This window comes from Megalops cyprinoides, chromosome 25 (assembly GCF_013368585.1).
Source record: "Megalops cyprinoides isolate fMegCyp1 chromosome 25, fMegCyp1.pri, whole genome shotgun sequence".
Classification (NCBI taxonomy): Eukaryota; Metazoa; Chordata; class Actinopteri; order Elopiformes; family Megalopidae; genus Megalops; species Megalops cyprinoides.
This window is the reverse complement of record NC_050607.1, coordinates 18,553,494-18,578,358: the sequence shown is the minus strand read 5'-3', so window position 1 is coordinate 18,578,358 and position 24,865 is coordinate 18,553,494. Positions and strand designations below refer to the sequence as shown.

Sequence of the window (24,865 nt, the reverse complement as noted above, 5' to 3'; positions counted from 1 at the left end):
TGCAGTGCTCCATGCGGCCCGCGTTTCACGCTTCCGGGGGTTCGCAAAGCGGATGGGAGCGAGGCGGGGCCCGGTGCCTTGGTGATGCTTTTATCCGCTTGCGTTGTACTCTCATCTGTTGCACTTTCATCTGCTGAGAGTGGCCCTCTATGTCAGGCCTTATTACAGGAGGCCGCCTCAGAGAGCAAGGCAGAAATATGAAATGGACACGGCCACAGACAGAAATCCATATCAATCTTAAATTTATGCACTTGTGTGTGTGAGTACTGTATGTGCGTGTGCGTGTGTGGCTCTGAAAAGACTGGACTGCAACCAGCATTTTAGAAAATATGTTTTACTATCCCATGCTAAGAGAGATACAGGTTCACAGTTGAACAGCTTTTATAGAGGAATGGCTATAAACACATTTTTAAATCACACAATTTAATATCAAGAGAGAGTTAATATCGACAGTTTTAGATGTATTCTTTCCTGATATTGATAATATTATAACACTAATAGCTATATCCTGCAAAAAAAGTCTTGACTCTAATGTAACCCTTATGCAATTTACAGCACCACAGGTAAAATGGTCCAGCATGTTGAAGTGCTTGTTTAAGCAGCAGTTTTAGACAGTAAACCCCATTATTTGAAGTTGAGATTTCCCTGCAGTTGGGGACGTTGCCCTGGTAACTAAGTTTCGCTGGCGTTTCTCACTTTGTTACCTCGGAGCGGTAATTGAAATCCACCCACACTGGAGAAAAATTCTGGATCGATTATTGACTGGAGTTCGCCGAACGCGTATCGCCCAGGCTTGGCGGGGGAAACCGAAACATGAAAGGCGGCCATTTTGGCTCAAGGCGCTGCTGGCTCGTTGGGCGTATAGCGCCTGTGAGGCTGCCAAGACCCAACACGGGGTCAGTGGATCACGGGGCGCACATGGGAGCCGTACGCCTTCGGCTACGTTACACAATGCCGGCGAGCTCATGCAGCTTCGTTTCACACTGCGGAGACGGACACCACTGGAGCGCCAGTTTGAGCGCTCTGATTTGCTTCTCGTTCCTAAAAGAACAGAGGATTTCATTTATCGCAGTAGGGGTCTGCTTCAAGATGAAGACAATGTTTCTTTTGCCATCATGCGCCGCATGAATGTCATGCATATTTCTTCCAAATGGGGCGCCTATCTATAACGGTGAAACGTAAAAAAGCATATCTCTACCATTATTTGACATGATAAGCAGAAACTTTGTGGAATAGTGGTAAGGAAAAGGGGTCATAACTGATTCGATTCCCCGCTGGGACACTGGCGTTGCACCCTTAGGCAAGGTACCTAGCCTAGATTTGTCTCGGTAAATATCCAGCTGTACAAATGGGTAACATGTAAAAACTGTAACCTGTGTAAGTCGCTCTGGATAAGAGGGTCCCCAAAATAACTATAATGTAATGTAACCTAAAGCCAGTAAGACTACGATGTAGATGCACATTCAGTGAAACTAGTGGAAGGCATGGCAATACCAGGTAGAAAAAAACAAGCAGATATTTGCGCGTGCCCAAGCAACATGGTGGTTCCCATTCAAATACAGCCAGCGAATGGTAACGACATGATATAAATGCATCCCTTCACACACACACGCGTTTCATAAGCCGCTTCCGTGTTTAAGTGGGGTCTTTTTCCAGGAACTGGACTGTTTCCTCCTGCGTAGCTATGACCATGAAATCAATGCGCAAACGGTTCCTGCAGAGTAAGGAGAGAGATGTCCGCTCACACTCTCTTTCTCTCTCTCTCTCTCTCATTCCGCGGCGGAGGCAGCGACTTTCTGCGCGGCTGGAGACGGGGCGGGAGAGAGAGCCCACTCTCCTCCCAGGAGACCGGCCCGCAGCTCCGACATCCGTCACGAAAACCGAAACCCCCTCATTACTGCCCACTGCTCCTCCGCTCCCGGAGCCTTCCGGATTACAGGCTCATCCCCAGGAAAGCAGCGGGGACGGGAAATCCAGTGGCACATTGAGCCCCGTCTCGACTTTCTTCTCTTCAAGTTTTACTCGAATTCTTCAGTTAATATTCTAAGAATCTGCATTGTTACAATCGTTGTAGTAGTAATGGCAGTAGTGGTAAGGGTAGTAGCCTACTAACCGATGACGATGTAAAAGAGGGCAAGTTAAACTTGCCCGTTTATGCCATTCTTACACCATTTAACTTTGTTGAGCTGCTCTCTGCTGTGGCTGAAATTTACCGTACTCTGTTGCGGGTCTCTTTCATTGTTCTTCTTTTAACTGAACGTTCAAATGTTACATGATTGTTTTACACAAAATCTTAGCTCTCTTCTGCTGTTTGTTTGATCTGAGTTTCCTCAGCCTGTTACACCGTCTGTATCAATCTATTGGTTCTGCGTCCCTCTACGATTCATTCCCCTTTGGTAATTCTTAATATCTGATAACATCAATTTCCATGAAGCAGAAACCTGCTATCTTTCAGCTGAGTACCTTGTAACCTGTAATTTATTAAAAGTCTGCTAATAGATGAAGCGTGACCGGTAAGGCACAACCAAGCACTATTCCTGGGGTTTTTTTGGAGAAAAACGCCCTTTTCAAAACATTTTACGAATGACCAACTGATTTGTAATCAGTGAAGAATGCAGAAATGTGTGAGTTTCTAGTAGATTTAATTGTACACAGTATAATGTGGAGGTACACTTAGAATTGACAAGGGACTTCCAGTAAGCCATTAGAACGCTTATATTCCTTCCAGCGATTAGAGCAGGCCAAACAGAGATGGAATGGAGGGGCCAGGCCTGTTGTAATTCAGAGTAATAAACTCCAGCACTTCAATGCACACACAAGGCTATACTTATGAAAAATATGCAAAGCTACGGCGATGTTTGAAGTCATTAAACCCTGCCGCATGTTGGCTAGACTGTAATTACCGAAACATCTAATTAAGCTCATTTTTTTCTACACTGCGTGGAAATGATTCATATATTTTAAAATCCTGATAATTCGCGTTTTTGTTCAATGTAAGCAAAATGATTCAATGAAAGAACATTTGGCATAACAACACAGAGACAGCTCCCTAAAATGAGTAGCTTCCATTATGAAAGAAAAATGTTAAGACATAAAATTTTATGGTCTACAGAATATTTAATATGCTAGCGATATTTCAACTTTTATGTATGAGCGCAATTGTAGGGAGATATTGCAGATTTAAACACGCTGTAATATGTGCTCTATAATTAATGCAAAAAACATACATAGGAGCTGCGATAACAGATATAGTTTGTAATATATGGCATACATTTAAATGTTAATCCATAATGTGAGGAATTCGCATGTTTAACGCCAAACCGCTCGGCAGGAACAAACAAGAGCCAGCGCAGCTGTTCCGAATGACCCGGAGTGACAGAGGGCGTAATTGGTGATGAGGGGTTGGAGTCACGGGGCAACGGGCATTAATGTTAATGACGAGGGCCTTCTCTCACGTCGGGACTTACGCCCTCCGCTGCAGCTGGGAGCGCCGCCGAGTCCTTCCTCTCAGTCCGAGCAAAACAGAAACAAAACTCAACACCACATGCACCGGTAGATTTTTGCTACGCCTAGGTGGGTGTGATAAAGAGGTAAAGAAATGTGTGTGTGTGTGTGTGTGTGTGTGTGTGTGTGTGTGAGTGTGAGCATGAGTGTGTGTGCGTGTGAGTGTGTGTGTGTGTGCGCGTGTGTGTGTGGTGTGCATTCAGGGCATGAATGCGGAGTTCCAACTGAAAGAAAACTAAAGCGGAATACATCATTCACGTCTAACTCAGGAGATGCTGATGCAGATCTGCATGCGCTCGAAATATGCTTTCAATATTGGGTCCAAAAAGTACAATATTGCCAATATAAATTATACATGCAATGCCTTTTCACTGAGAATAGCAGGACAGTAGAAAGGTTCAGAAGTTGCTAAACAAGCTGAAGGGATGAGAATGAGAACATTCAGTACAATGAACTGACCAAAACCAGATATAGAGCAACAGACTGTGAATCTGTGGGCTGTGATGTACAAAATGAAAGTACATTAAGTACTTTTAGTTTCTTCCGTTTTGTTATAATGCACGTTATAAACTCATGCTGTTTGAACACTAGGGAACTCTTGTGTTAATGAGACTATCATTGCAAGTGCACCCAGAAGAAAGTAGCTGCAAGAAGAACCTTCTGCTGCAACAAAACCCAGGCAAACAGCTCCATTGGCCATCCTGACTAACACTCGCCATTAATATTACATGCTGAAGAGGTTAAGAACATTCGTCCTTAGAGAACCCTCTCCCATCACCATGGAGACACCATCTCCCTTGAATTATGTGTACATGTTTTTGTTTGTGTTATTTTTTTTTCCTTTTATAAATGGATATAAGTACCACACTTTCATGGAACACTTCTTAAATCACATGTTAGCTGATGACAAGAGCCCAAGGCTATTTATTCCAGTCTTCACAGCAACAATTGCATAGATTGCAATTCTGCATGTAACGTTATTATTACAGGCAAAATCATCTTTGTCAACAGGGTCAACTTAGCCACAGATAAAGGGGAAGCAATCTTGTGGTTGTATAAATTTTCACAAACCAAAAGATTTTATGAACAAATGTCAGTAAGTACCCATTTGCCCAGGGAGAAGAACACTGAATATGTTTTATATGTTATCCGTTTATATCCATATTTATATATTATTCATATTGTCACGTTATGTATTCACTGCAGCGAAGTGCCTTGGTCAAATGTCTAAGAGCAGACCTCCAGTAGAATCTCAAACCCTGAGCCATCTGTTTGTGAGCTGCTATACCACACAGCTGAAACGCTCTGAATTTTATATTTCACATCGTTAGGAGCACCTGGCTTTGCAGCACGAGCAGTATTGACAGAAAGAAGATATGAGGGTTTTTTTTCTTTCTCTCTTGCCTCGGGGCCAGCCACACGTGGCCGAATGTTTGAGGGTCCTATGAAACATTTATGACCGCCGGTTGTGGACTTAGGCTAAAAGTAACAGGAGCAGGCTTTATGAACTGTCAATTTGCCTCACCTTAAATTGATTACTATAAGAGCGTTGCACCTTTGTGTTAGGATATAGCATATTAGTGTGAAATATGAACGCTTGATATTACACCTGCAAACATGTGAAGGCTGAGGAGGCAGAGATAATTGATACATAGGGACCTACATCACTGAACGTTTAAGAGGAGAATCTGTAGGACTAAGTACAGAAATACATTAACTTCGAACGTGAATTCTGATTCAACTGATTTAATTCAGCGTGCTGACATCCAACAGCCATTCTCTTACCAATAGCTTGAGTTGACATTTTGTGCTAGATCCCTACCGACTTTCTTACTCGGATGTGTGGACAGCCAGTTCTTACAAATGTTCTTGGCAGTGATGTTAGAAATGCACGTTGACAGAGATTTCAAGATACATCTACATGGCATTTAAAAAAAAATGCTCTCTCTCTTTAAACACACAGTGACAGGGCCCTTTTCATGAGTGCAAAGCTTTTTGGTTCCATGCCAGACAATGCATTCAGACCAGTTAATGGTAAATTATCGAATCAATATTCAAATCCGTGATACCACTAACTTTGTTTCAGCGTCACTCGGTTTACAAATGATAAACCAAACCATTTCATAAAAAGCTACCTATGGATCAAAGTCTACACAGACAGTGCCTTGCATTGCAATTGAATATGAGATAAATTCATTCTTCATTAAAATTTTTATTGAGCAGAATGCAGCTGACGCCATCTTAATACCATTGATTTAACTTACTCCAGTTATGTGTATATTCTGGTTAAGTGCATACAGTCACAACAACCTTGAGCACATACATTGTCATGAATCAGCTAAATGTGATATGAGCCTACACCCAAAATGATGCAACATATTATTCCAACATTATCGCCACAAAGGCTTTTAAAATCACAGAGACATATGATAAGACAATGAATAATTATGGCTTATATTTCTTCGCCCTGAACTGAACAGATATTATTGTTCAAGGGCTAAACTGTGACCGACATCCTCTCTTCCCAGCATGCATCTCTCTTGCCACAGGAGGACCCAGAGGTGGAATAAAAGGCCTGCCTTCCCACTGTTCCTAACACATTCATCCCTGCCCCTCCCTGCATCTCCGAGTTCCTGCCCCTTGATACCAGGGCCACTCAGATTTCACAGCCAGTCTCCACCTCTCAGGGAGGGGGTCGTGCTTTTCCAGCAAGAGCAACCAATACAAGGACCCCTGCCGCGTGGTAGAAAAGAGAGCTAAATAATTAATACACTGAGCACAGAGGAGGACAACGTAGCTAACTGTGCTCCGCATCCAGGATCTAAGCCACCTGAAAGAGGTTTTCATCAATATACACACCCAGTTGGCTTATCTTATAATATCTACATGTGCATATTTTTGTTAAATCTTTAAATACTGTAGGAATGATCCGCCAACAGCGCTGATGAAGTGTAGGCTTATCACAACAACCTATTTATCGACAAATGCATTTGTCTTTGCCGCCGATCGTGCACAAACTCCCCCTCGGTTAGAGTGGGGCCACACTGAGACCGTTGGGCCCGTACTCTACAGGTCAAATTAGGCACAGCTACTTTGACTGATTCGGTGGCCTTCTGGTCTTGCCGGCCACCTGGACACTGGACACCCACAACGCGGTTTCTGCACCCCAGCCAAGTGACATAAAAGAACCTTTTCGCCTTTCTTGCCACTGTACATGGCAGCGCAACCTACTGTATTACCAGTTCCATAACCTCTGATTTGCGTTGTGCTGTATGGAGGCTTTGTGAATGTACTCAGAAGTGCTGCGTATGATACGCGATAGAGCTTTCAGGGCACGGCCTGTTTCCTCTAAAATGAGTGTGGAGGGTATCTAGAGTCTACAGAGGAAACTCAGAAGTGGATCCTGGATCCGGGGCGACCGGGCCGTGGCGGACTACAGGGGTCAAGGGTGGACCGCGGTGCTTATCAGGGGTTAAGTGGTCATTCCGAGAGAGGAGATGAGCGCGCCACCTGCTCTCAGTCCCCTGGACATATCAGATTTAGTGGAGCCTGGTCTGGAAGGAAGCCACTATGCTGGGTCGATGGGAACGGCGTCTGGGAAGGCGTTTCGGCTCCCCTTTAAGCGTGCCCCATTCCCACTTCCGCGCAGCAATCCTATTAACAAAACTACCGAAGACTGGATGCTGGTGAAACAGACAGTGGCATAGAGAACATAGGCCAAACCCAGAAGGTTACAGGATTAAATCCCAGCGCTGAATCCCAGGAAACGTTCAGCTGTACAAAGGAGGGTTTATCTCAAATTTAAGATGCAAATCTCTCCCTATAAAGTGCCTGCTAAGAAAATTAAAACAGATCATTAATAAGGGGATGTTTGATATAATGAGCTAAAAGTTAGAGTGGTTTCAAGCTAAATCTTTAAAAAAAAAATCCAATAAGCCTCGTGTTTATTATTCAGAGCCTTTTCTCTCCCCCAAGGCTCCGTTCCATTAAGACAGAAATCCACTGAAATTTCGAGTCGGGTAAAAAATAACAAAAAAAAAAATATCCCCAACCGGCACGCATCAGACATGAGCGAAAGCGAACTCTCCCCGGGACGGAGACACGACGACATTTAGCTATCAAAACAAGGACGGGGCGGCTCGACGAGCTCTCATCAAACCGGCTCATTTCATACGCAACATCAAAGGCCCCCGGACGGAGGAGGGGGGGGGGAACCGTTTCGAAGAACCGGCGCTTTCTTCTCCCCCTCGGCGACAGAGTTCAAAATGTAGACCTCTCCCCTGCGGACCGCTCGACGACGCATCAGAACGAGCGCTCTCGTCTGGTCTCTGTGTTTGAGACACCTGCATTGAAATACGCTGAGATGTGGAAAGCAGAATTCCCTCATTGTTATAGCTGCTTCACTTTTACACCATAGCGCGTTTTGCACACAAATTAAGATGTTTAATTAAGTTTTATAGATGTCTTGGAGTCTTTTGTAGCTTTAATGAGGTATTGTACAAAGACCACACTCAGCTATAACAACACACTACACAGACTGCAGTGTCAACTGACCTCTGATATGTGTTCACAGATGCACGGAATGGGTTATTCTGTGGATTATTTCACCAGTTTTCTCTCAGCGTGAGTGCAAACGCCTTTATTGCGGCCTTGTGGCCATCAGCGAGCTGGAGAACGCGCTGGGACATAACGCTCCTCTCGCCACGGCTTTCTCACAGTGCCAGAGGAAACCAGAGGCTCCGCCCCCCCCCCACAAAACCCAGGCCCCATCCAATCCCACGCCTCCTCCCCGAACATTCTGCTTGGCAAAGGCGGGGGTATTTAAAAGATTAATCAAAACACATGTCGCTTTGCGACGTGCTGAAAACAAAATTGTAGCATTATTAAATAGCGCACGCCATCTGCGCAGACCGGCCGGCTTTAGGAGATCAGAACTGATGTGCAGCGATCGATCCGTGCTAATAAATGACATATAAATGAAATTATGTCACCAAGAGAAAGCGGAGCCAAGATCTGGTCACGACACCGCCGTTGCTCCTATACGGAGACACCGAATCGGTCTGAACATTTGACCCCAGACCACCAGAGAGACCCCAAAGACACTGGGCTCTCCATTTCTCGGCTTCCAGAGGGTGCCAGCGCCGGTCTGGAGATGACGGGGGCCTGGGCGAGTGCTGGCACATCTGGCACCAGCGGCCCATGCCCAGAAGCTGCTGGGACCCTTTCAGAAATCACCCGCACTGACATCTGCCATGCCAGACGGTACATAAAAACCATCCGCCCTGCGCACAGCTGGAGGGGGGGCAAGAGATCGGTTTAACGCGGTGCTTCTCCTCAGACATCTCACCCTTTCATTAAAAAATATATTGCGCTCGTGCACCCTCTGCAAGCCATTTATATCTAAGACAGCTTTAAATGCCACCTTCGGTCTAAAGTGTCCCCGCGGTTTATCTCACCTGCGAAGGTGTGAAGGTGTCCCTGACTCTGGCGCGTTTCCGATTTTTTTGAAGCACTCATCGAAAAGACGCAGATCTTGTTTAGCAAAGGGTGAGATGAGATTGCTCGTTTTGAGACTCATTTACCCGAGTAGAAAGAGCTGTTCGACATTGAGATGTTCACCGAAGGTCACTTCACGCGTGAACTCCACTGCATGGAGCTTGTAGAACAAAGGGGTTTCAATGCATTTTACAGTGGTCCATTCCTTCCTGCCTCCCAATCCAGTAACCAAAATCTGCTACCAAATCGAGAGAAAGAAAGAGAGAGAAGCAAAGAGTCATCACATGACTTTCATTTACTATATGCTATCAAAGGATTTAAAATGTAGGATGCGCTTATGGCAGCTGGGCTGCTTGGAGGCTATTGCTATGTCCACTTTATCCATGTCAGTATAATCAACGTTTCAATTATACAGTGTCTTCTTGGACTGTGTGGCCTCTTTCCAATCAAACCACAAATGCGCTTTGTCCTAAACTTTGCATGATGAACTGTCAGATGGATATTCCTATTCAGCACTGGGAGTCGGACAGCAGCTGATACATGTAAGAAACAAAAAAGGAACTCTTACATACGTTCGTCTTTCAAGGTTAAGAGTGAATGTCTTTGCGGTTCGAACAGAGGCCGAAGTGAAGGCAATAATAAAGGTTACCAAAGAGAAGAATTTCACCATTATACAATTTTCTTTCAGCTCTGACCTTTCAGTTTCTGAAGGCTGGTTTCCTTTGTCTTAATCTCATGTTTATTACGCCTCCGGCCCAAGCTAACCCCCCAAAGACTAAAGCTGAGAGTGCTGAACAAGATTAGACATATTCCACCGAGAATACCGTGGTCCGTATGCGTACCTCCCTTTACGATAGAATCGGCCCAATCAAACGGCTCAATTTCCTCATGCCTTATTAAAATCAATTACGAGCAACTCAAAAGATCAGGCCGCACAAAAATTAAAACCCGAAAAGCCTCTGGCAGTTACATAACTATGGAGAATTTAAAGAATAAAAGACCGCTGACAAAAGATGAATATAAAATAAACAAAAACATAAACGTGCTATGAAGCATTAATGGAAATCTCTCTCCTTTAAAGTATAATCTACATGCTTTCCACTGGCCAGTCCATGTGTAGCATGGATTGATCAGTCCACAGGGCATTACGTTACATTACTGGCATTTAGCAGATGCTCTAATCCAGAGCAACATACATAGGTTATATTTTTTTACATTACCCATTTATACAGCTTGATATTTTACTGAGGCAATTCTGGGTTAAGTACCTCGCCCAAGGGTGCAACAGCAGTGCTCGAGTGGGGAATCAAACCAGCAACCTTTCGGTTACGAGTTCTGCTCCTTAATCCCTATGGTACACTATCGACAATATTACAACTGGCCCTGGTTTTGCAGCCATGACACTGAAGGCGATTTAAATGTTTCCATTCCTTTGCCTTCTCCATTTTATGGCAGAAAGTCACACGATAGGACTGGATGAAGCAAATATTCAAATGTGACAGTGGCCCACTCAACCCCAAAAAAGTAATCAAATCAACCGTCCAATTAATGTGTAAGCCATGAAGACAAAAGGCAGCCCGCTGACTCTGATCGAATTCTGCCAGGGACAGATTGATTCAGGTTCACGGAGCACGCAGTTAGCGGTTCAATTATGCAGGTGGTTTGCTGTCAGGATCTAGGCTACGCTCAGAAGGGGAAAGCCCAATGAAAGAACAGCGGCCGTTATCTCAGGGGGTGAGTGGAAACAGCCCGGTTTTCCCGCTGAGGCTTCCTGTTCATCTGGGTGCAAGGAGCTGGTGTCAGCGCGAGCGTTGGGGCAATCTATCAGGGGATCGCCGTGGAGTGGTTTGGTAAAATTGGATCGCGGAGACACTCGGTGTGGGCGGGGCGGCCGGTTAGGGGCCGGCCCTTGAAAGAGCTCGAGCAAAACACCTAAACTCACCTCGCACCGTGACAGAATACACACAAAAGGCGACGCCTCTGTATTTAAGTGCGATGCCTCAATATCATTCATGGAAAGATCACAGCCCACACGCCGTTCTGTGTAAAGAAGCTTATTCCATTCATTAATGAAACCTTTATTTAGCCGGGAAGGACAACCTGGAATGCTTATATAGTGGCAACTCCAGGAAACAGGACATTTACAAAATGAAAGGAACTACACAGCCAATCAACTGCAAGGGGAGGAGTCACCAGCGGGACAAACTCTGGCAGCCGTTTTAGAAATCCTGCCGGCAGGCTGGGGTTAACACTGCCGCTTTTTTGGCAAGTGCCACAATCTTTAATGATCTCGGTGCATCAGGGCTGTCCAAATGTCCAAAAGACCCGCTCCTGCTGTTGTACTCAGCCAAGAAGAAGCCATTTAGCCTGAGAAAGCTACAGGGAGGTGTGGCTGCATGTTCTGAATACCAATATACGTACCAGCCACCAAAAAAAGACAGCATGGGCAACATGAATTATTCCATTAGGACTCACCTCCAGGGCCATCGATCGGTTGAGCAGGAGCTTCTCGATGTTCCTGGCTGCACTTGCCACCAGCTGGGCAGCGTTATTGGACTCCACACTGAAGTACTTTCGATTAGCTAGGAAGATCTACACAGGGAGGGGAGAGACATGGTTGAGATCAGTGTAGCTGCATCAGCCTCCATGCCTTAACACTTTCTTCTATGTGTATTTACAAACTGCATGCTATGAACCCGTCATCAAGAATTACAGAGCCTTCACTAGTGATGGAAGAGTGTGGCTTCAACATCCCCAAAATGGGCGTGGCGGTGTCATCAGCGGATTACAGATCCGAACACGTCACAGTTTTCTACCAAAGGAGAGCAGCGTCTTTTTGATTGGTTCACATATGTCAGTGATTGGCTGTGGAATGTGGAAGCTCCGCCCATTAAAGGCTAATCCATCCGTGGTCTCCCATCATTGGTTGTCACTAACTTTCGGAGAAGTCCATTACCTGGGCAAGTTTACAAAGCATGATACAACTGACAAGCACTCTGCAACACACAGCATTAAAGAAGATTAATGCTGTGTGGAATATCAGATGAACACAACAGCAATGCATGTGTCCCAGACTTGTACGGACATGTCATGTGATCTGAAGTAGACTGCTCAGCTGTGATATGAGACTTGACTGCCGATGCCCCTCGCAAATCCGGCAAAAGGAAGTTACCCTTTTTCATTTCAGCGCCATTTAGCTTTACGAGGTGTCAGAGCACGGTGAAACTGACTACAAATGCTTCTCGCCGCCGCTATCGCAGACACCTTTTTGGCGAAGGAGTCTGACAGCGGGGTTATCTATAGCGAGAAGTCCTCTTCCACAACCCATTATCTGCCAAAGATAGGCCTGGCGTGGGCGTTCGCTTCAGCAGCAGAAAACCGTGCGAGGCTTTCTCACAAGACTGCTCCAGAGGCTTTTTTTTCCCCTCCTCCTTGTGACCGCGCAAAACATTTGAGCCTTTTTGGGTTTCGCTTTTTTTTTCTTTTTTTTCGATTTTGAAATGCAACGCATTGTGAGCACGCTGTCATCCATCCGTTTATAAATTCAGCGTGTGCTGTTGATATGCGGAAAGGAAGCAAGTGTTTAATTTCAGCCGGCGGAATGAAACGCCCTCACGGAGGGGACAAACAGGCGCTGAGGTGGCTTCGGGGCACGTCTTTTGGGGTCAAAGGTGAAATATCACCAGCTAATACAAAACAAGGTGTGTCGCAGTAGCGGGGGATTAAGAACTGAGAAGCTCTCCAATTACTCCGGCCGAAGTGTCTCAGAAGCTCATCCAATTATTTAGCCGCCAAAGGGCGCGTGCATAACATTGTTTAATGCTAACATGTAATGCTTAATGTTTCTCTTTTTTCAGTCTCCTGCATTCTGATATTCATAATTTACTCGTGCGAGGCCGAACGGTTACCCTCGAGCTAGCGTTAAAGCTTTCAAATAAGCATTTGAGTAGATGCTTCATTGTGGTGGATGAAAGCAGAGAAGAAGTTCCCACAAGCCTCTTTGCATCTTCCAACCCAGTGCAGGGACTTGTAAGGATGGTCCATGGTGTGGTACAAAAAAACTCAGGAAACGCATTTAGTTGGAATCCAAAGTATTTACAAATCGGTTCTGTCTGTGATTCAGTTGGTTAAATACTCTCCCTGGTGTTACATTTTTGAAAAAAAAATCATTTCAAGAAATTAAAATGAACTTCGAGGTCCAGTTAAATGTTCATTTTAAAGTAATAATTGGAAAGTAACACACTGAATTATTAGGGTAGCACAGCCTTCCCACAATGCCCTTAAGAGCGGGAAATTTCTTGGACATAGAGGTATGCTTGGAATGAAAAACGGGGACACTCCGGGCTGATTTCTGTGTGGACACCCACCTGCGGTAGGCTCTTGACTCCGCTTGCTGTCTCAGCCAGTGACACCAGCTCCTGCTGCATCTGCTCCACCCACTCCTTGATTCTGGGGAAAGAAGAGAGAGAGAGAGAGATGCCCTCCAATCAGATTAAATGCAGGCAAACTGATATGACTTTAACCCAATCCACGCAATGACAAATGGTGAAATATGGTCCGATACCTTCATGAACAGCTCCTCCTTCACATCATGAGCTAAACAACACATAACTACATTATTGGCATTTAGCAGACACTCTTATCCAGAGAAACTTACATTTGTTACCGTTTTTTACATATTATCCATGTATACAGCTAGATATTTACTACGCAATTCTGGGTTAAGTACCTTGTCCAAGAGTATGGCACTAGTGCCCCAGCAGGGAATTGAACCAGCAACCTTTCAGTTATGAGTCCTGCTCCTTACCACTATGCTACACTGCTGCCTGTCTGTCCGATGTGGCTTCCCTTACAGTAACAAAGAAAGATGGAGACCCCACATCAAGCCGTGACAATCAAGGGGAGATGCCATTCCTTTACATCCTGCTTCCATGTCTCATACCAAAACACCACAAACACAAAGACAGAAAAATGTAAACCAACCAATCTTCAAAAACATTTGAATTTATTTAAGAGGGAACGTTTGCAGATCAAATGGGGCAACACTGCCACGGCAGCAGAAGGGCATCGGTTCCATCCCCAGCTGAGTCATGTTGAGGACTTCATAAATGTTACATATAGCCTCCGCTTGGCACAGAGTTTAAATTCAGCTTCAGGGTAATGGCCCTGTGGTAGACTGGCTTTCTGCCCAGGGCCTGTGCTTCTACATCAAGCAGCCTTATACCATAGAAACAGGATTGGCTCCAACTCGATGAGCTATCCTGGCTCAGGCACCATCTCCATATGATCGATGCTAAGTAGCCCTCAGCAACACAAGCCTCATTTTCTGGCGTGCTCTTTCTTTCCATCGTGATAGTGCCTTCTGAAGGACTTCTGAATGTGGCTCTGCAAACCTGGGAAGTAGACATTTGTACATGCAGGAGATTTAGCCTCCTTAAGCAAAAGGAGAGGTAATTAACAAGCAATCTGGATCACGGGTATTTCCGCACTTCATTGGAGAAGGTTCCTGTTTGCACAAAATGAAAAAAAAAAAATCCCCTCCATGCTGATCTCTATCACTTAATCAGCGTCTTCAACAAAATCCACAAGGGTATAACTGCTGAGGCCAAATCTTCCTCATGTGTGTGTAACTACGTATACCTCCACTGTAAGCTATGGTAATCCCATTCACAAAACTTTTCCTCTATATAGGACTGCAACACACTCTGTCGTTAAGTAGGACAGGTTGAGACAAGGATAAAGAATGCTTATGTTTAAAAAATAAACCTTAAAAAATAATTACTTCACAGTACAATGGACTTCCAGAGAATCCAGACACAATAACAAAGTTGAAATACACAACCACTTAACGAATATATTGTAAGTCAATCAATAAATGGTGACCCTGCTCAGTGCTATCTTCCCCATCATTATAAAACGCTTTTAATTTTTTTTTCCTACATATATTACATTATTCATTGCCTATTTACTCATCATACGGACACCATAATGGCAATTCAGTAGATGTGAATTTCCATACGATGAAAGTGTAGAGGGTGCTATTGGGGTGGCTGTGTAGCATAGTGGTAAGGAACAGGACACAAACCCAAAAGGTTGCTGGTTTGGTTCCCCTCTCTGGGGCACTACTGTTGTACCTTTACTTAACCCAGAATTGCCTCAGTAAATATCCAGCTGTATAAATCTGTAAAATTAAAAAAAAAAACTGTCCCCGGCATAAGTTACTCTGGACAAGAACGTCTGCTAAAATGCCAATAATGTAATGCTATTGATGTGGGTATAGTGGTACTTATATTTGGCTTGGAGTCCAATGAAGGGATCCCACCTGGCCATGGGCCATGGTTGTTGATCCCCCATTGGGACATCATAAACAGGGAAAAGATAGGGGGACATGGATTGGAGGAGAGGTGCTATGGACAACTGAAGTGGATGGCGAAAGGAAGTGATGAATGGGATTTTTATAGACTTGATTTCCATAATCTTGAATAGGATGGGACCAGTTTATCTAGGTTTGGATTCTCCTCCTGAATCTTCAATTATATAATTAAAAATGACTTAGTCTGAGATAGGAACATAGCATGCACATAGACATTTTTAAATATCCATGTTAGGGATTAAAAGGGAATGAATCCATGTTTTTTAGTACAATATTATGAAATAACACCAGCAATATAAAATTTATCGCCTGTCCTCAGAGGCTACCTGGCTTCATGATTACCATCCAGGTTCTGCTGGATCTGGTGACACAAGCTTACACCCCTGTCAAACTAATGTGTGGCCTGGTACCTGTTCATTAATACTGGGAACATTAAGAGAGTGAAACAGGTACTGTAGTCTCTGAGAATGGTCATGGCTATTTTCCCCAGCAATCGCAGCGCAGCATAGCATTGAATCAGTCAGGTGTGAAAAAGCCGGCCAACACTTCTCACATAAAGGATCAAAACAGATGAGCGAATATCCAAAAAGCCACAATAATCCGTTTTAAAAACCAACAAACAAAGAACCCAACCTGCGCACAGTCAGCAAAACAAAACAAGTCTCCCCCTGCTGTCCTGCCACACACCTACATCTAATACGCTTTTAAGCAGGTGTGGCTCGTTAACCAAAGGGCTGGCTTCAGGCACACAGGCGATTACACAAACAGTTACACAATCAAAAACTAACAGGTTTTGGATGCAACTGGTAAAATAGGATCTGTTATTGGTCAGTTCAAACTGTATAGATGACAAAGCGTGCTTGAATATTTAACAAATGATGAACAGACAATTAACATTCAATTTCTAGGGGGAGGTGAAGGCTCTCCTTAATATCAGCGCACCTCTCACATACAAGAATGGTCAAACAAACCATCAATTACAAGCAAAAGTATAAGAGGCAGTTGCAATGTAAGGCAAGGTTTAGGTTTCTGAGATAGACATATTTAATGCTCCTAATTCCATATGCAAAATATCAGTACTAGGCTCTATACATTACATATGTGTCATTCACCATTGTGGCTTCAGAAACAAATGCAGTCAAATACCAGCTAAACCAAATGTAAGAAAAACAGACCTTGACATGCTTAGAAATAAGAATCTAATACAAACCATGCAATATTTTCTGGCTAAAATGACATCAGTGAATGCTCCTCATATTAGAGGTGTCTGCCTTTTTACTGTTGCAGAGTTACACAGTTTTTAAAATCTCCGTGTTCTGAAAATCCTAAAGCTGACCCTGATCCTGTTCTTTGCATACAGTCACGTACCCCCTCAGGGCAGTGACCCTAATGAGCCGAGAGGTGGCTGAGGATCTTGCAAAAATGGCAGCATGAAACTCGCCGTGCAGCACTTTCTGATGGAAGAGGAACTCACACAGCTGTCAAAAAGGTGTAACCATATGTGATGTCACCTCACATCTAGTGCTCTGGGGTTTAGAGCTCGTGATAGGTCAGGTGACTGAAGAGATCTGCATACTGGTCTTGTCAGTAAAAATAATCTTAGCTTCTGTTCTCCACCAGCCAGTGACAATATTTTTATTTTATATTACTGGCATTCAGCAGATGCTCTTACCCAGAGTGACTTACACAGGTTACAGTTTTATGTTATCTATTTATATAGCTGGATATTTACAGAGGCAATTGTGGGTTAAGTACCCAAGGGTACAGCAGCAGTGCCCCATCAGGGAATTGAACCAGTAACCTTTCGGTTCCTGCTCCTTACCGCTATGGTACACTACCAGTAACTTCATCAGCTACATCATCTAGCCAGCTTTTTTCCCTTTATCACGAATCTGACAATTTGATCCAGGATTTTGAAATGTTGAGCTTTTACCCACGTTGGATTGTCACAATGGCACAGGCCTCAAACACAGCTAACAAGCCACAGAAGTACTCTGGTCACTTATGCTCCGCCCCGTTCGCGTGTGATGATCGGATGGCTATACACAGACCCGCCCATAATCCACATGTTATGCCTCCATTCTGGGCCTCAGACCTGCAGTTTCCTCACTTCCAAGCCTGTCTGAGCGAGGAGTTGCTCCTGATAGGTCTCTGGGGAGGTCACATGATCCCTCCCTTCATGTGTGTAAAAAAAAAAAAAAAAAAAAAAGGTCTGTTCACTTTCAGACCCTCAGGTTCTCTTGCACAGAAGACTAGTATGAGAACACTAAATTATTCAGGAGTTTCAACTGCTGTACTGGGATCAGCAAACTCAGAGAGGTTAATATAATATTCAGCTCCATCTCCACAGTGATACATGTTTTTTGCCAGATCATCTATATTTTTCAAATACCACCACTGTTTTGGACTACAACAGGTGATGAGAACCATTATGTCAACAAAATGGTGCCTTGGGTACCCATTGCTACTTTAAGTCCAATTGTTTAATCAAACGTGTCTTGGCGTTTGTGTTGATTTACTGTAATTGGCACGCATTTGCGTTAATGCGACTATTAGAAAAGGCGATACCTAACTTCTGCCATCTGTTCCACCAACAGATTATGGAAAAATTTAATGATTTCAATGAAACATATGCCAGAAACAAAAAGGGCAGTTTGAGATCACATAACAAAAAAATATCTAGGTCAAAATCTTAATTACCCGATTGGTATTCTGACAACAGAGCATGTTAAATTCCATTTGGAAACTAACAAGAGGTTGCCGTCTTGTCACCGTACTGACAGAAATTCGAATTTGCGATCAAGACAAAGTCAGGCCTCAATGGCTGCCATAAAGCCTCTCCTACATTCAGCACACCGCCACACAGCTTTATGTTCTCAGTACTGAGCTCTGATACGCTTCCACACTGAAGCTGTTAACTCCACGGACGATGGAGACCTGTCTGAACAAACTCTCCCTGCCACGCCGCCACATGCTACGGCTAATTAAAATATGTCGTGCGGAATTAGCATTGAGCGCGAAACCCGTCTCCCGATAGGCTCTGGCTCAACTTCACAGAGGTACTGTATCGCGCACATACGCCATGGGATGGCATACTGTTGCCATAAGCAACAGTCGCTGACAACACTAGAGTCACCCTCCTGGGGGGGGCGATGCTATTCCAAGCCTGATCGTAGCTGCTGGTTTCCCTGAGTGCACACACGTATGAGTTGCCCTGGAGCAAGCCTGGGGAGAGTCAGATGGTGACTGTACATACAAAATCAACAGCAAGTGGGGGAAGATGTCCACACAGTAGGTAGCATTTGGTTATTATATACTTAGACATCCAGGTGTGGTTAAAGCATGTTAGAGGGGAGGTTGTGGTCTACACTCTGAATTCACTTTCAGATCCCAATTACACAACTGGTGCCATTCCCTTCCATTATTCTTTTGTTTAGTTAATGTTGTCACCCAGGGTGAGTAGCTTAAACCACTTGCTTTTTATACACTATTCAGTGACTGTGCACAGCTGGATAGTTACTGAAGACATTGAAGGCACAAATCCAGTTCCTTAACTATGACATCATGCAAATGCCATTTCATTGGACAGGAATTCTGATCGCTTGACATTCCAAGTGTGAATCAGCTGCTGGTTGCCAGGCTTCTCCGAAATCCTCACAAATGTGGATCTCTGGGTCCCAGCGTATACAAGTCTGGTGCATTACTTCACAAAACAACAAAATCAGCCGTCAGTCTGTGTCACGTGACACTTTTGAACAAATCAACAAAGCTAACCCCTTCTGCAGTTTTACATACCGCAAAAGGGTGAGAGTTTTGAGGAGGAGGAGGGACAGGGAGCCAGGCCACGGGTGGGCGGTGGAAGGGCGGGAAAGGGTTAATTGGGAAAGCGAGCACAACCCCCAACGTCTCCAACACATAACACCTGCCATTTTCTATATGGCTAGTATCACTGATGCGCTCCACTCGATGCAAGTTGCAAAACGAAGACTTTCCCAATAGCTTCTGATTGTCACAGTGAATAATTCCGGCAAGAAATTTCCAGAGGCATGGATGGAATAATAATAGAAAAAATCATTAATATGTAATCTTTAATGCAAGCTGAATGCTGAGGCTATGTGACTCTGTTAAAGAGTTCCAAGGGACAGAATTTCCTTTTTCTCTATCAGAAATATCCACCAAAGGTTTTCATTTGTGTTACTAATAAGGTGTGGAAGTTGGATGTGAATATACTTTTGCTATATACACTGTGCTATCAATGCTAATTCAAAAGTATAAGAATAACAGGCAATCTTTGTAAGGGCTCATTAGAGGACAGTTAATAAGCAAGTGTGCAAGTTGCTTAGCTCACTCCATCCCCAGAGAAAATGGCTCCTCGACTCCATATTTTCCTGGGCTATATTTTTAACATGACTGTAAATCTTGCTGTGACATCCTCACACACACACAAGGCAGATTGTTCAAGGGCACCTTGGCTGACACATACCTTCAGAAGCAATGCATGTTGGGTAAGGGGGGGGGGGGGGGTGGCATGTGGAGCACAGGACACTGCATGGATTAAACTAGGCTTTGTCCTACTGGCGAACCCCGCAAGGGGGGCTCAGTCACCCGGGACAATCTCAAACAACACATCACAGGCCCATCAGAACACTTGGTACACAGCCCTGCAAAGGAACCACGTGTCTCCAGAACTAAGAACGGCTGTTTGCAGTTCCCTTGCTGGGTTACAGGCCAAGTCAACTCAAAGGCTTGGCGGTAGTTTCATGAAATGAAATCCCTTTTTCAAAAAAGTAGGGACACTTTTTTGTGCCAGCTGGGTATAGGAACGTCCTATCGGCAATCCAGAAACAAGAATCCTTGCTTCATTTGTTGTTTAAAAAACACAAAGTGACTTCTAACGCCAGTAAAACGCATCAGGGTTTAAGGGAATGCGTGTTTAGGTGGCAGCTGTTCGTAACATCGAGGCCACGCGATCAAACAATTCCACCAAGCTCACAGCTCTCCCGTTCTGTCTCCGAACTAGCAGCGCGCTAAGGCACGGTGGGAGCTCTTTGCCCCGTGTCTCTCTCTTTCTCTCTCTCTCTCTCTCTCCCTCTCTCTCTCTCTCTCTCAGCTTGTGGAGCCAAGCGCGCTCAGATGGGAAGCGCGGGGCTTTAAAAAGACGCCGGATTAATATTGCATGAGGCTGGAGCGGGGGGGATCCTCTCTGGAACATATGCCCTGCTCATTGCCATGCCATCTAGATCCTAGCCGAGAGGTAGAGAGCGCAGTGAAGCCGCACCGGAGAGAGACCGCTCCCGAGTCGTGCATAAAGAGCGCGCAGTGCATCGCCCGCGACGACATCACCATCACGCCAATCACGTCGCAACTCTTAGTTCGGCAGGCCTTATCAAAGGTGACTTTAATACTTGTAATGGTATCAAAGTGGACAACTGGAAGTGACAAGAAAGCAAAGCCAGCGCTAACAATTACCAACAAAATGCCTACTTTTATTAGTTTTCTGTACTTTTACTATGTTTTTCATTATGTGTGACAGGGCGTGTTTCAGGAAGTGCCTTCATCTTAAATTAAGATCAGACATGTGACAACAGTTATGTTATAAAATGCTGAGTCATGCATGCATTTATCAATCAATACTTAACTTTGTATATTACTAATGATAATAAAGAATTAGAGGCTATCTCAGTAAGGGCCATTTATAGTCTGTTAATAAGCATACATCTATTCTTTTTATTCAACATTTCTATAGCAACTACTGGGTTTTCTTTCTTCTCATATGATTCACTGTGTTGCTTTGGTACTAAATAAGATATGTCTGTGTCAAACCATTCTTTTTTTTTTTTGCAATCTGAGCACATTCTTTTATATCTGGACATTTTCAGAATTCAGGGTAATTGTGTTATCTCAGAGTCCAATAGGACTTGAACATACAGTATGTCACCCTGCTTTCAAGCGCAACTCCAGAACCAGAATGCCTCCAAAGTTCATGTCATGCGCAATGCTTTTGACATTTAGGTGAGGTACTTAAAATCTAATTGAGTGGCAAGGAAAAGATACCTCTGCTATAAATTTTGAGCTAATGACAATGTACTGTAATGACCTGTTTAAAAACCTTCAAGCCAAAAGCAATTATCTTCTACAGTCCAAACAAACAGCTCTACTGAATTCAACCGCAATTTGCTTTGCTTTTAGCAAAGACCCACGTCTAAGAAACCACTGTGAATTCAACCACTGAAATTAACTAAAATGCAGTGTAAGACACAAATAGGTTATCCTTAAAAGCACTACTTAAATTTGAATACAAAGAATGCAGCAGCTAGGCCGAGGTCACAGACTATGAGATTTCTGGGTAAAAAAAAAAAAGCCATGTGCATGTAGTTCCTGTGGTACTAAGGACTGTAAAATCCGTACCCCCAGACCTCTGAAATCTGTCTGTTCTGGTTCTTGAAGGCGCAAACCCTGGGGAGCAGCTGTAATTAGGCCAGTGGAGGTGGGGGTAAAGCCCCCCCGCCCCCCCAAAAAAAAGCCAGTCCCTCAATGTGCTACCATGGCTCAGGCCTTCAAATGGAACTTTCATTGCCTCCAGAGCTCTGACCCCAATGTCACACATCCGTTTATCTATTACAAACATGGAAGAAGTAAATAAGCATAGCAAGAATGTGCTTCACGGGTGGAACGAAACAATGACCAGCGTGCTCGAGAATGCTCGAAAACGTACGTGTCTCGCCGTGACAACAGCTGGGGTGGGCTTGAACATCACAGAGCCGGCAATGCGCCAGGGGCTTAACGGCTGACTTAAAAAACAAAGCCAGCTGGAAAAAAAAAAAAGCTGGTGGTTTTGGTGCTCATTTTGTTTCACAGTATGCGCTGAGCAAAAACAAGTCCCAAAACGAAACGTTTACGAGGGAACGGAAACATGGAACAGTGCATGGAAAACTGGACCCCCCCGCCTCCCCTCCCCTCCCGGGACAGTCTCTGAGCTGTTTTTGGTCAGTCTCCGCCCCCTTCTCCCATCTAAGGAAAAGGAGAGGTGAACAGAGCGTGCCCGAAAGCGATTTCCTGGATCCAGGATGATTCCTCTCTTTCTGGCAACCCTTGCTCAAACCGCAACAGGTCTTGAGCAATACAGTTACAGTCAAAAGTTTGGACACACTTTCTTTATTTTCACTATTTCCCACATTTTAGAATAATAGTAAAGCCATCAAAATGAAATGAAATGAAATAACGCAAATGAAATAATGTAATGACCAAAAAAGTGTTATAAACAAATCCAAACTACCGTATCTTTTAGATTGTTCAAAACAGGCAAAAAATATTTATTAAGATTTTTGCATAGGCATCAACTTCACTATCTATATTTCAAGAAGTTAAGCGTACGTCTCTAGACCAAAATGTTTCCCATTATCTTGATCAGGTGTGTCCAAACTTTTGACTGGTACTGTAACTTCCAAAATCTGAAGAAGCGAGGGAGGAGTACGTCACTTTCAAATTCTGAGGCACAGCAGTCAATGGGACAATCCTTACAGCACACTCTCTTTCAGCATCAAATCTGACAATGATTTCATAACCCTTAACACAATTAACAGCCCGCCCCGGCAACCAATATTCCCACTTCACCAAAGCCTCTGTCCTCCAGGTATATTCCTCAATAAGGCCTTTAATCCTTTTATGGATGCTGAGAGATTATGAGATGGGTGAACACTGCCAGTTGAACTCGGGCACGCTGCTGTTGTGATGCAAATTCTCTCCGGTAGCCTGAAGCATCACTTTTTAAACAGCAGGATCCCACACTGCAACACTTAGCAATGTGACTTTGTGTGGGTGATGGCATCAATACAAAGCGGCTAGCAAAAGAACATAGAAAGACAAAGTGACAAGGCTTCGGAGCACATTGTGAGACCTTGTTCGTCGATGTAAAGAAAGAAGGTGTGAGCGTGCTACAACAGGACCAGAAGTCCGTGTGCTCACACGTCTCCTCAGTTCTTTTACATAATATCTCAAAGGAGATCAACGCGACACTCCGACAGCCCTCGCACACAGCGGGGTCTCCTGGGGCAAACGAGGCAATTTGGCAAGCCTCTCCCTTCCCGCTGCGGCGGCGGCGGCGTCTGAATGGGCCAGCTGCTGTCGAGGAGCTCCGGCTCCCCCCGGCTTCGAGGATCCAGGGGACACCAGAGAACAGCCGACACCATGGGGAGGGAGAGCCGGACAGAGGGGCGCACCCAGATTCACAAGGCAAAATCGGTCGTTCGCAGAGACCACAGCGACCAGCTGCGAGCAATGGCGTGAGGTTACAAATGGTGACCAGCTCTCCTCCAATGAGATGACTTAATTCAATGAGGCGACTGGTCTGAGGAACGGGAAGCAATGAGGCGACATAGCAGTGTGTCACCGCAGTGCCAGGTTGCTGTGGAGTGAGTTTCTTGTCTAGACAGCCTGAATGAGTTTGCTGGCACGGAGTCCAAATCTTTTCCTGGATGTGCCAGCCTTAGACTGACTGCCAGTTTTTTTTTTTTTTTTTTTGGTGTTAAAATCATTCCTCCATCTGAAGCAAAGGTGAACTTTAACCTCAGAAGATCAATGTAAAAGCAATTAGAAGACTGAAACGTTCATTAACACATCGTCAAGATCCCTCGGTTCAAGAGGCATGTTTGTCGAAGGATCTGACTAAAAGAGAAGTCTTTTCAGCTGGACCGAAACCACAACAAGGTTTGTTAATATAATAATGTCGTTCCAAAGAGTATGGATATGTACAGTACCAGTCAAAAGTTTGGACACACTTTTCTTTCTTAATTTTTACTTTTTTCCACATCTTATAATAATAGCAAAGCCATCGGAACTATGAAATAACACAAATGGAATTATGCAGTGACCAAAAAAATGTCTTAAACAAATCCTATATTTTAGATTCTTCAAAATAGTCAAAAAAAAAATTTAAATCAAAGATTTTTTTGGAAATGCATTCATGCATGCAACTCTCTATTCAATATGTATATTTGTCTAAGAAACAAATTTCAAGCATTTAAAGTGTGTGTCTGTGTGTGTGTGTGTATATATATACATATATATATATATATATATATAGGGCCTCCCTTTACTCTCAAAACAGCCTCAATTCTTCATGGCATAGGATTCCACAAGATGTTGGAAACATTCCTCTGAGATTCTGGTCCATGTTGACATGAGTGTATCGTGCGATTTCAGCAGATTTGTCTGTTGCACATTCATGCTGTGAATCTCCCATTCTACCACATCCCAAGGGTGTTCTGTTGGATTCAGATCCGGTGACAAGGAAGGCCACTGAAGAACATTGAACTCATTGTCATGTTCATGAAATCAGTTTGAGACGACTTTTGCTTTGTGACACGGTGTATTATGTGGGAAGTGGCCATTAGAAGATGGGCAAATTGTGGCCATGAAGGGATGCACATGGTCAGCAACAATACTCAAATAGGCTGTGGCATTCAAGCGATGAATGATTGGTATTAATGGGCC

At 44.2% G+C, this 24,865-nt stretch overlaps 1 protein-coding gene across 2 annotated transcripts in view; it reads right to left on the bottom strand.

Annotated features, from left to right (window-relative positions):
- The window catches only part of LOC118771794 (voltage-dependent calcium channel subunit alpha-2/delta-1-like), a 157,054-nt gene that overhangs the window by 119,577 nt on the left and 12,612 nt on the right, over positions 1-24,865 (bottom strand). For both annotated transcript variants that reach the window (XM_036519832.1, XM_036519834.1), the window contains exons 2-3: positions 13,368-13,449; positions 11,476-11,592 (exon numbers count right to left, since the gene is read on the bottom strand). In XM_036519832.1, the coding sequence (XP_036375725.1) occupies positions 11,476-11,592; positions 13,368-13,449 (199 nt within the window). The remainder of the gene's footprint in view (positions 1-11,475; positions 11,593-13,367; positions 13,450-24,865) is intronic.